This window comes from Bos grunniens, chromosome 16 (assembly GCF_055505025.1).
Source record: "Bos grunniens cultivar Pamir isolate PY7600 chromosome 16, Bosgru_T2T1.0, whole genome shotgun sequence".
Classification (NCBI taxonomy): domain Eukaryota; kingdom Metazoa; phylum Chordata; class Mammalia; order Artiodactyla; family Bovidae; genus Bos; species Bos grunniens.
Window position 1 is genome coordinate 46194872 of NC_141180.1, and position 12563 is coordinate 46207434.

Consider the following 12563-nt stretch of genomic DNA (forward strand, 5'->3'; position numbering starts at 1 on the left):
CATGTAGTCAGAAAATCTGAATCCTTCAGGTTTAGCACTTCATTTATTCAATTATTATTTAATGGAAAACCTGCTACATGCCAGGTACTGGGATTAAGTATCCATAGAAGACAAGGTGACTGAAAATTTTAATCCTGTATTTGAACAGAGCTCTCAAGGAATAATTATGTATATTTTTATAATGCTTTCCCTCCCCCAGAAATCCAGCCAACAAATTTATAGGAAGGGATCTAAAACTGGTGCTAGCCAGGACATCAGAGCAGTAAAAGAAGTATTTGATGAATATGATTTTCAAACTATCCTTAAATCAAAAGACATCTCAAGAAATGACAGAGGGTGTCACAAAAGCTCCAAACTACATCTCCCAGTGCTCTGTGGACTTGTGTTGGATTTGTCAAGTCCAGTGGTCACTGCCTATAGCAGAAGCAGTGGGTCTGCACATGCTTGGCGGTCTCTGTCTGTAGAACGAAAAAGCAGCCAGGATTGGGAAGACATCATATATGGCTTCTAACAAAGCTAGACCTTCCTCCTGCTGCTTCACAATTTAATTGTGTGAAAACTGGCTAGACAGATTGAAGACCCTGTGTGTGTGTGTGTGTGTGTGTGGTCAGTCACTCAATTGTGTCCACCTCTTTGCGACCCCATGTTACAGTTCACCAGGCTCTTCTGTCCTTTAGATTCTCCAGGCAGGAATACTGGAATGGACTGCCGTTTTCCCAAACCAGGGATCAATCCCACATCTCCTGTGTCTCCTGCACTGCAGGAGGATTCTTTACCACTGAGCTGTCGGGAAAGCCTGAGGCCTGTAACTACTTGTCAATGTGTTTATGAAACATGGGAACTACAGAAGCACTAGATAAGCTTTTATTTACTATGAATTTCCCTTGTAGTAAGAGTTAAATGCTGTGTGACATTTTTGATTAACAATCCTTAGAGTGAGTTTCTGATGATGATATTATCGAGTTGGAGCTCAAATTTCTTGCCACCCAACAGGCCAGCAAGTTGAGAAACAAGGTGCTGAGGCAAGGAGTAGCATTTTATTTGGAAAACGGGCAAACTGAGAAGATGGCAGACTAACATCTTAAAGAACCGTTCCGTTTGGGTTTGAAAACAAGCTTCTTCTGTGCTACAGAGGGGGAGATGAGAGAAAGATCAAAAGGTGAAGGGCTATTGCAGAGTTCTCGGAGCCTGCCAGACCTTGAAGCTGGCTTGTTAATTCTTTGGTATTGCAGCATTTGTTCATAGTAGCCCCGGACGTGTTGCTCCTGTAAGTCTTCAACGAGTGTCATTTCCTGTCCTAAGACAAGTGTTCTTTCCTGTCCTGCAACAGCTTATCTCTTTATGAAATATGTGATCACTAAGCAAAGGAGAGTTATCTTTCTAATAATTCATACTTCAAGCTGTAGGTCACAATCCTTTTATGATTAATGTGCCTGTGTGCAGAATTAGCAAGGCAATTAGCTGTAGAGTATAAAATTTAGAGCTTAAAAAAAATAGATTCACTATGGAGTCAGATTAGTTCTTCCCTGTTACAAGAAGAAATTGCAAAATAATTATTTATAGAATAAAAATAATTTGTCTATAGATAGTGCAAATCAGTTTACATTATCAAGGGAAACAGCCTATCTTGGTAAATCCTGCTTTGGGATGAAAGCAAAAGCTAATTGCAAAAGATCAAAGAGAAACTGGCTCCAAATGCTTGGTTGCCATTTTCTAGTTTTCCATCCATAGGGAAATGGAACAAATTACATGTAATAAGCAGCATATAGGAAAAGGGAAGTTTCTATCATCCTTGAAGAAAAAGAAAACTCACATTAAAGGATACTTCTATGGGCACAGAAGTAAAAATGTGTTGAAAGGAGAAGGCTAGTGATGTTTCTGATCATTCAGTTTCAATGTGTGGTGGATTTTCACCACCAACAAGAGATTCTTGGGCATCAGCTGAGTGTCCTACAATTTAATTCAGTTATGACACTATCTGCCTGGAGACAACTTCAGATTCCATGTGTAATGGGCTCAGTCTTACAAGTCCGTCTCCCTCCCACATGCATGCTCAGTCACTTCAGTCCTGTCTGACTGTTTGCAATCCCATGGACTGTAACCCTCCAGGGTTCTTTGTCCTTGGGATTGTCTAAGCAAGAACACTGGGGTGGGTTGCCATTTCCTCCTCCAGGGGATCTTCTGACCCAGCTAAGGAACCTGGATCTCCTGCGTTGCAGGCAGATTCTTTACTGCTGAGCCACTGGGGAAGCCCTTTCTCTCCCACTTTAGATGCCAATTCCAAGTCCAGGTTAGCTCTGCTTCTGACCCAACTGGATATAAGTCAGAGGTTCCCATGATCAGTTTCTCTGGTTCAGTTAACTTGCTAGAGTGGCTGACAGAACACAGGAAATTTTTTTACTTATTAGATTGCTGGTTTGTTATAAAAAGATATAACTTAGGAATAGGCTGATGGAAGAGACATACAGGGCAAGCTACAGGGAAAGGATGAGGAGCTTCCATGCCCTCTCTGAGAACATCAATCTCCAGAATCTCCACCTTTTCACCAACTTAGAAGCTCTCAGAATCCCATCCTTTTGGGTTTTTATGGAAGCATCATTACAGAGGCTTGATGATCAAATAATGATGAGACATTGATGTTAACCTCCAGCCTCTCTCCCCTTCTCAGAGGTCAGGGGTGGGACTGAAAGTTTTAACCTTCCAATCACTTGGTTGGTTCTCTTGGCAACTAGCCCCCATCCTTTGATGTGGCTTAAAAGTCACTTAACAGAACAAAACAAAAAACAGAACGAAAGACAGCTTTGTCACTCTGAATGCTTAGGAAATTCAAAGAGTCTTAGGAGGGTTCCTCTGGTGGCTCAGTGGAAAAGAATCTGCGTTGCCAATACAAGAAACAGGAGTCAATGCTTGGATTGGGAAGATCCCCTGGAAAAGGAAATGGCAACCCACTCCGATATTCTTGCCTGGGAAATCCCATGCACAGAGAAGCCTCACAGACTGCAGAGTTGGACATGACTTGGAGAGTAAAAACATACATGCATGGATTTTAGGAGCTCTGGGCCAGGAACAAGATCAAATACGTACTTCATATTATAAATTATACTATCACATTAACAGAAAAGAGAACAAAAACTCTTAAATGGTTACTTGGGGGAAGGGAAGGGGCTAGATGTAGAGGACAAAGAAAGGGGTACTTTGCCTCTGTCTTTCATTTCCTCAAAATACTTGAATATTCTGTAGCGGGAAGTCTTCACATATTATTTATGTGATAAAATTAAGGCAACATTTAAAAAAAAATCTGGACAGAATTCATCAGTTAATAGTAAAATTATACTTGCTTTTCAGGCCTGATGTAAAAATGTACTCATTCACTCAATCAATCATTAAGTCCCTAATTATCAAGTTCATAAACTACCAAACAAAAGGGCTTTAGCAATGAATAAGCTGGATTTACTCCCTGAAGTTCAAATTCTAATGGAAAAAGGCACAGGATAAATAGCTAAGCCGCAGCTCACTAAGAGTGGTGGTATTCTAACCTAGGACCACCTGAAGAGATGAGCTTACATAGAAAGGTCAGGCAAGAAACAGTCAGACAGGATTTAATGACTTGATAACAATAAATAACAACAAAAAACAAAGAGATTCTGCCCCAGGCACAGACTCTGTGAATTCCCAGACATTAGAGCAACAGGACAGGGGAGGCTGGCCCTTCCTTTAAACCCTAGACACTAACAAAGAAGTTTCTTAGTAGACCACAGGGCCGTGTTCAACTTCTCTTTGGGCCAGTCTGACCCTGGGGGCAATACATTTGGAAAATAGAAAAATTACTCAGGCTCTTCAAAAAATACACATGAAATACATTTTCTGGTTAACTGTATGAAGCCCTGCTGTCCTTCCCCAGCCAATTTCCAAACAGCCTTTCCATTCCATGGCTTCCTCTTTCCTACTTTCCACTGGTAAGCCCTGAAATACTTCTCCATACCAGAGCATCATTTTTAATCCCTGAGAGTCACAACCAAACACCTGCAGCATGACTCATGAAAGAAATGAATCATAGCTTTCTGACAGAAAAATGTAGGGACTATGAGGCAGGACTCATTGTTTTTACTCTCTCTAAAGGTATTGGAAGCAATCTGACCATCTATTACCTGTGATGCCAGTTTGTGGTCTATTCCTAACTATATTATTTATGTATGGCATTTAGGGAGAAGGGGAAAAAGGGGTTGCTAGCATCTGAGTGTCTGAAACTACTTTGGTAATATAGAACTCATATTAGGTCATCTATTCTATGGAAGAGGTTTCCCAGGTGGCTCAGTGGTAAAGAATATGCTTGCCAGTGCAGAAGACGTGAATTCCACCCCTGGATTGGGAAGATCCCCTGGAGAAGGAAGTGGTAACCCACTCCAGTATTCTTGCCTGGAGAATTCCATGGACAGAGGAGCCTGGCAGGCTACAGTCCATAGGGTCGCAAGAGTTGGACTCTACTTAGTGACTAAATAACAACAACATTTCTGTGGAAGAGTCTGACACTTTGGTACTTAGGGCTACTGGAGGCATATTCAGTTGACATTTTCTCTAAGACCACAGTTCTATGCTAAGTCGACTATTGCTTTACTCATCAAGGACTAGGGTTGTTATGTCTTAATGGAAAGCATGGCTTTTGATATCATTTATGCCTGGGCCTAAATCCCAGAATCTGCGGGATTCTGATATTTGCGTTTCTGAGACTTTGTTGCCTGTTTCTGAAGGACTAAAATGAGAAAATACATGTTAAGTGATTAACACTGTGTCTATTAGTCATATTTTGCTGTGATAATAATCCCCCAATTTTCATGGCTTACAACTCAAGCATTTATTTCTCAGAGTTTTGCAGGTAAGTTATGGTTGGTTTCTATGTCTTCTCATTTGGGGACCAAGATTGAAGGAGCAGCTCCTTTACGGGATATGCTTGTCTCATGGTGGAGGACAGGAGCAGAAAAGAGCTAGCAAAAACCTGGACTTGGTACTACCACACTGTCGCTTCAGCCCACAGTCCATTGTACAAAATAAGTTCCTATGTGGAGGGAGGGGAGGATGAATATTTGAGCAACAGTAATACAATGTATTATTGTAGACACGACTGAAGTGACTTAGCAGCAGCAGCAGCAGCAGGAGCAATACAATCTATGAACTAAGCTGGAAACATGACAGTTACTTACATGTTAGCCTCCATTCTTTCCCAATGCCTGTAGGAGTCAATAAATAAATGTGTCAATGAAAAGCCAATTCTGTAGCTAGCCTAAAATTGTGACATAAAATTGGTTGGCTGCTCTCCATGCTGAACCCAAATACCTTTGCCTTCATCAGTTTTATTGTCCAAGAACTGTTTCACCATTTCCAGATCTACTCCCAAATTCCTCACTCCAACCACTTGCTTCACTCTCCCCTGCAGCACCGCACTTAACCTTGTGTCCTGACACTAACTGGTGAAGACCCCCACTTTCCACCCTCTCCATAACTCCAACAGCCCTGCAGCCACATAGGATCCTGCCACTGTAGGCTGTGTTTGCTAGGCACAAAATGGCTATGTGAGCCAGAATTTGACCAACATCTTTGCCACTGAAACAGTGCATCAAGCATCAACACTTAGCCTGAACTATCCAAATAACTGAAAAATAGTCTATAGTCACACGGCCATATCACATTGTTATTTTTGGATGTAAGTCTGTACATTTTAATAAATTCTGGTCTTTAAATGACTTTTCAGTGGTATTGTTATTGGGGGAAGGAGGAAGTTTGAGGTGGGCACAAGAACTAGTTGGCAATCCTAACTAAAAGGAATGGAGGACTTCCCTGGAGGTCCAATGGTTAAGAATCTGCCTGCCAATGCGGGGGACACAGACTCGACCCCTGGGTCTGGGAAGATCCCACTACGCCTACATTCCACAACTACTGAGCCCCAAAGCCCTAGAGCCTGTGCTGAGCAACAAGAAGCCACTGTAAAGATTGCCTGCATCTGGAAGTAAAATACCTTTATTGTCAGACATAGGGAAACGGGGCTGAGATGCCTGTGTAAACAAACGTTGCTACTTTTAAAATTTACTAGTCAAAACTCTGTTTAGATTCTTCACTAACTGAGCACCTAAAACGTGTTTCTCTGTCCTGTCAATACCTGTCAATTCCTCACAAATGTATTATTTCTTTGTCTAAAAAGTTTAAAAGCTGTCTGCTTTGGCCACTTCTTAGGTCCCATTTCCGTGGATGTGTGTGTGCACAAATTAAAATCTGTTTCTCCTGTTAAACTATATTGTGTAATTTAATTATTAGTCCAGACACAAGTACTCATGAGGGGTAGGGGAAAATTTCCCCCTCCCTGATGATGGTATTAGAAATGAGTAAGGAGTGGCAGATGGTGTGGTTACAGTCCCTTTGAGCACTTCCAGGATTGATGGTATGGGAATTTTCAATGGTTTACAGAACACTTAACTCACAGCTGTGTTAAGCAAAGAGGGTGCACAATTACAGAGGCATATTGGGGTGGTATTTCTGAGCTGTGAATATTTTTTTTGTAGTTAACAATGAGATGGCCTTGGATTTTGAGCCCATCTGAGAGTCCTGGGACATTTTAAGTCTCCGGGAAAATGAACAACTTTCCAGCCAGTTTGCTTTCTTTTTTTTTTTCATTGACATGATTTTTTGTTTGTTTATTTTTGGCTGTGCTAGGTCTTCCTTGCTGCATGCAGGCTTTCTCTAGTTGCAGAGGGTAGGGGCTACTCTCTAGCTGCGCTGTGCAGGCTCTCTTGTTGTGGAGCACAGTCTCTGGGCAGACAGACTTCAATAGTTGTAGCTTGTGGGCTCAAGAGGGCAGATTCAGTAGTTGTGGCCAAGGGGCTTAGTTGTTCCACATCATGTGAGATCTTCATGAACCAAGGGCTGAACCAGTGTCCCCTGCATTGGCAGGTGGATTCTTAACTGCTGGACCACCAGGGAAGTCCCACTATTTTCTTATTTTTTAATTGACTTTATTAAATGATTCATAAATTAGGCAGCATCCCATCTAACAAGTAGAAAAGTGCTTTTCAGCCAGTTTCTAATAACTTTTTTTTTTTTTCACTTTTGAATCAGGCCTATTTTATTCTTTTCTTTTTTACAAAAAGCTTTTTATTTTGTATTGGAGTATAGCCAAGTAACAAGCAATGTGATAACTTCAGGTGAACAGCAAAAGGACTCAGCCATACATATTAGGCCTATTTTTCCTATTTCACCACCACTTACCTTGGCCTTCCTCGTTCATAATTTTGGGGCAGTTTTTTCACATTTTGGGTCTGGCCTTGATTTCCCTCAAACTATTAGATGGTCTTTTCCTCATTCTTCCAGCAGTCTGTGCTTTCTTCCCTATACCTAAGAAGCTCTCCTGGGCCAATAAGAGGAGAGTTTCTCAAAACATGAATGATTAGCCACCTCTTCCCATTTCTCAAGCCAAGCACGCCCAGAGCCTTCCCTTGCCTGATGCCCTTCTTTGGATGACTGTATGGCACTGATGGTCTTCATCTTTCTTTCTTTTTTTTTTTTTATTGTTGTTTTAATTTTAAAACATGTGTTCCCCATCCTGAACCCTCCTCCCTCCTCCCTCCCCATACCATCCCTCTGGGTCGTCCCAGTGCACCAGCCCCAAGCATCCAGCATCGTGCATTGAACCTGGACTGGCATCTCGTTTCATACATGACATTTCACATGTTTCAATGCCATTCTCCAAAATCTTCCCACCCTCTCCCTCTCCCACAGAGTCCATAAGCCTGTTCTATACATCAGTGTCTCTTTTGCTGTCTCGTATACAGGGTTATCGTTACCATCTTTCTAAATTCCATATACATGCGTTAGTATACTGTATTGGTGTTTGTCCTTCTGGCTTACTTCACTCTGTATAATAGGCTCCAGTTTCATCCACCTCATTAAAACTGATTCAAATGTATTCTTTTTAATGGCTGAGTAATACTCCATTGTGTATATGTAACACAGCTTTCTTATCCATTCATCTGCTGATGGACATCTAGGTTGCTTCCATGTCCTGGCTATTATAAACAGTGCTGCGATGAACATTGGGGTACACGTGTCTCTTTCCCTTCTGGTTTCCTCAGTGTGTATGCCCAGCAGTGGGATTGCTGGATCATAAGGCAGTTCTATTTCCAGTTTTTTAAGGAATCTCCACACTGTTCTCCATAGTGGCTGTACTAGTTTGCATTCCCACCAACAGTGTAAGAGGGTTCCCTTTTCTCCACACCCTCTCCAGCATTTATTATTTGTAGACTTTTGGGTCGCAGCCATTCTGACTGGTGTTCTAATAACTTTTTAAAAATTATTTATTTTTGGTTGCACTGGGCCTTCATTGCTGCATGCAGGCTTTCTTTAGTTGCAGTGAGTGGGGCCTACTGTCTAGTTGCAATGTGTGGGCTTCTCATTGCAGTGGCTTCTCTTGTTGCAGAGCATGAGCTCTAGAGTACTCAGGCTTCAGTAGGTGTGGGCTTCCCTTGTAGCTCAGTTGGTAAAGACTTTGCCTGCAGTGCAGGAGACCTGGGTTGGGAAGATCCCCTGGAGAAGGAAATGGCAACCCACTCCAGTATTCTTGCCATGGACAAAGGAGCCTGGCAGGCTACAGTCCATGGGGTTGCAAGAGTCTGACATGACTTAGCGACTAACCCCCCCACCCCCACTGAAGCTACTTTATTTGATGTGATTTGGTAATCAAACAAATATTAATAAAGTTTTCATGTATGCCCATTACATTACTATGAGATAAAGAATGTGAAGTATGTCATCAGAACAGAAAACCCAAATTTTGTAGTCAGGGAAGGCTTTCTGGAAGAAATGACATCTAACCCAAAGGATGGGTAGAAGTTATCCAGGTACAGATGGGAAGGAAGAGTGTTCCAGTCAGCAGGAACAATAAGAAATGTTGAAAGAGCTGAAATTCAGTTATTATGCAGGAGCCAAAGTGAGGGTGGCAGGAAATGGGAAAAAGTTGGAAAGATGGAGAGAGGCCTTGGTGTCAGGTTAAGATGTTTAGACTTTATATTGAGGTAAAATAAAGGCATTAAACATTTTAAGGAGGGATGTGCCCATGACCAGATTTTAGTTTTAGAAAGATTATTATTTCTAAGGGTGGAGTAAGATGATTGGCTTTTCTTTTTAGAAAGAAAGCCTATAAGGAGGTAAGGGAGGTCTATAAGTATTTAAGGAGGGTACCATTGTAAGGTCTTAAGGAGAGTAACAAGATGAGATATGCATTTTAGAAGCAGTTCTAAAAGGTATAAATGGTTAACTAACTGGTGACCCAGAGGAAGCAGTGTCAAGTTGAGAGTCAAGGCCTCCACCATGTCCCACTTCTGCTTTCTTTGCCAGCGCTGCAGCCAGGCCCTGAAGCTGAATCACTCTGTGGAGCCCTCCCAGGAACCTGGAGCTTCGATGCTCATCTCAGCTCAGGGAGAGACAAGAGAAACACCGGAGGGAGGCCCTCCCTCCAAGGAGGAGGCAAACTTTGAAAATCTACAGGATGGTGCCTTTTGCAGGACTCCTCACCCCCCCAGTGGTGGGATGTCCTGGGACTATTCCAGCTTCACCCTGCTTGGGAGGTTGGAGCCCTGGAGGAGTCTCAACAGCATCCAGAAGACTATTAGGGACAGTTCTGACATCCTCTCTGGTGAAACAGAGGTGGACCACCCGCTATGTGTGGACTGTACTGACTATCTTTTAGAGGTACTGGACGTTGAACTCGCCATCACGGAATCTGACATTCAGAACTACAAACGCTGTTTGGAGACCAGGAAGTGGGTCAGTGGGGACGACAGGGAGATGCTGCAGGAGAAGCTGAAGGGCCTGGAGTTGGAGGAAGCGAGGCTACTCCAGGAAGTGGCAGAAGTGGAAAAGAACCAAGAAAGGGTAGCAGCCGATCTTGAGGCAGCCCAGGCAGAGACAAAGATGCTGGAGCAGCAGGAAAAGCAGTACTGGGAGGACTACAGTCAACTGAAATGGCAACAATTAGAACTAAATGAGGAGCTGAGCAGTGTGGAGATGCGACTGCAGTACGCCCAGCTCCAGTGCAACCAGTTGGAGAAAACCGACGTCTTTAATGCCACCTTCGAGATCTGGCAAGACGGCCCCTTACCCGTCATCAATAACTTCAGATTGGGCCGCCTCCCCACTGTCCCTGTGTGCTGGAATGAGATCAGTGCAGCCTGGGGACAGACAGCCTTGCTGCTCCTCGCCCTGGCCAATACAATTGGACTGGAGTTTCAGAGGTACCATCTCATCCCCTGCGGAAACCATTCCTACCTGAGGTCTTTAATAGATGATTGTGCCGAGTTGCCATTGTTCTCTAGTGGGAAGCAGAATGTTTTCTTACATAACAAATTTGATCAGGCTATGATGGCTTTCCTGGACTGCATGCAGCAGTTCAAGGAAGCAGCTGAGAGCGGTGAGTCGGGTCTCTGTTTGCCCTACAAGATTCATGTGAAGAAAGGCCTGATGGAAGACCCTGGAAGCAGCAGTGGATTCTATTCCATCAGAACCCACTTGAACACGGAGGAGGACTGGACGAAGGCGCTCAAGCTCATGCTTATCAATTTTAAGTGTAGTCTCACTTGGGTCTCCTTAAGGTATGGTCGAAAATAATTTATTCTACAAGGGGGAGATTATGTTTTGAATTAATATATTTTATTTGTGAAAGTGTTATCAGATAAAATTTAAAACTGAAGCATGTGTGTTTATATGTTTTTGGCTGTGCTGGGTCTTTGTTGCTGCGCGTGGGCTTTCTCTAGTTGCAGGGAGCAGGTCTTCCTTGCGGTGCTCGGGTTTCTGATTGTGGTGGCTTCCTTCCCCTGTTGTGGAGCACAGGTTCTAGGTGTGTGGGCTTCATCAGCTGTGGCTCTCAGGCTCGGTAGTTGTGCCTCATGGGCCCTGGAGCACAGGCTCGGTAGCTGTGGCCCACGGGATTTAGTTGCTCCTTGGCATGTGGGATCCTCTTGGACTATGGATCGAACCCATGTCCACTGCATTGGCAGGCAGATTCCTATCCCCTGCACCACCAGGGAAGTCTTATATGTTTACTTTAAAAATGAATAGCCACACAGGCACTAATTTAAAATTATTGTCCCGAGCAACCCCAAAGTTATTGCTGTCTTTCCCAGCACGTTTGTCCTCTCTCCCATTTTTCCTAAACATTCAAAAGGACAAAGATTAAGTCACAAGATGACAAGACTATTTCTCCATTAAAATGGAATAAAGATTGCAGAAAAAACTGAAATGGGTGGTGGTGGGGTGATGAGAGGATGGGGTATTAAGGAGAGAGGTGGGGACGTGCTCAATCGTGGCCGACTCTTTGCAACCCCATGGACTGTAGCCCGCCAGGTTCCTCTGTCCATGGAATTTTCCAGGCAAGAATACTGGAGTGAGTTGCCATTTCCTTCTTCAAAAAAGAGGTCTTTAATTTTTTATGAGGAAAGTACTTGGGCCATTGTCCATAGAACTTTGAAGTCAGGAGGTGAATATTAAAAGATAATCACATTTCTGCTGTGATACAGTAAACCCTCTTCATCCCAGAAAAGCTTTAAATAAACTTCTACACTTTCTTCTGTGATTTAAAGTGAGAAGTGTGTCTTTGACACAAACCTTAGGTGAGGGGCTATGGAGACCAGAGAAGACTGGTAGCATTTCTACTGGCCAATGCTCAGGTAAGGGTCACAAAGCGAACCCTCACAGAGAACTGAAGATTGTAAAAGTCAGAGTATTCTGCAAATTGTAGGACTGTCCTGGTGATCCAGTGGTGAGAACTCTGTGTTTCCCCTGTATGGGCAGAGGTTCAATCCCAGGTTAGGGAACTAAGAGCCTGCATGCAGCTGCAATATGCATTCATTGATGCCAAGTTTTTTTTTTTTTTTAACAAAACACAGAAATTTCAAAAAAGCCCATTGTGTCATGTCATTTACTCGATTCTCCATTGCTCTCAGAAGAAAGTCCCAAATTCTTACCGTGACTTTTAGCCTGGGTAATCTGTCCTTCCTACCTCTCTAGGCTCACCTCATATTTCTCCCAGCTCCTTTCTGTTCCCAAATATGCTAACTCCACTCTCCTTCTGCCTTTGGCCCATGCTCTTCCCTGTATGTTTTCTGAAATTTATTTTTGGTGTGCTGGGTCTTTGTTGCTGTGCCCGGGCTTTCTCTAATTGCAGTGAGCAAGGGCTACACTCTAGTTGCAGTGTGCGGGCTTCTCATTGTGGTAGCTTCCCCTGGATGCGTGGGCCTTAGTAGCTGTGGTGCACACAGGCTTAGTTGTTCTTCGGCATGTGAAATCAGGATCAAGGACGGAACCCGCATCCCCTGCACCGGCAGGCACATTCTTTACCACTGAGCCACCAGGAAATCCCTGATAACTACTTTAGCTTAGTGGTCCAGATGATGCCTAGAAAGACCCTCATATATATTAAACATCTGTCAGTAGAAATCACTGTGGAAAATAATAACAGGGAGTTGACTAGTTTGTCATGGACTCAAGGCTTCCTGGGTAGCTCAAATGGTAAAGAATCTGCCTGC

At 43.2% G+C, this 12563-nt stretch overlaps 1 protein-coding gene across 1 annotated transcript; it reads left to right on the plus strand.

Annotated features, from left to right (window-relative positions):
* The first annotated feature begins 9218 nt into the window (after positions 1–9218).
* On the plus strand, positions 9219–10742 carry BECN2 (beclin 2). The gene has a single exon (XM_086342685.1). The coding sequence runs from the start codon at positions 9352–9354 to the stop codon at positions 10645–10647; it is 1296 nt and encodes a 431-aa protein (XP_086198811.1). The 5' UTR covers positions 9219–9351; the 3' UTR covers positions 10648–10742.
* The last annotated feature ends 1821 nt before the right edge of the window (positions 10743–12563 follow it).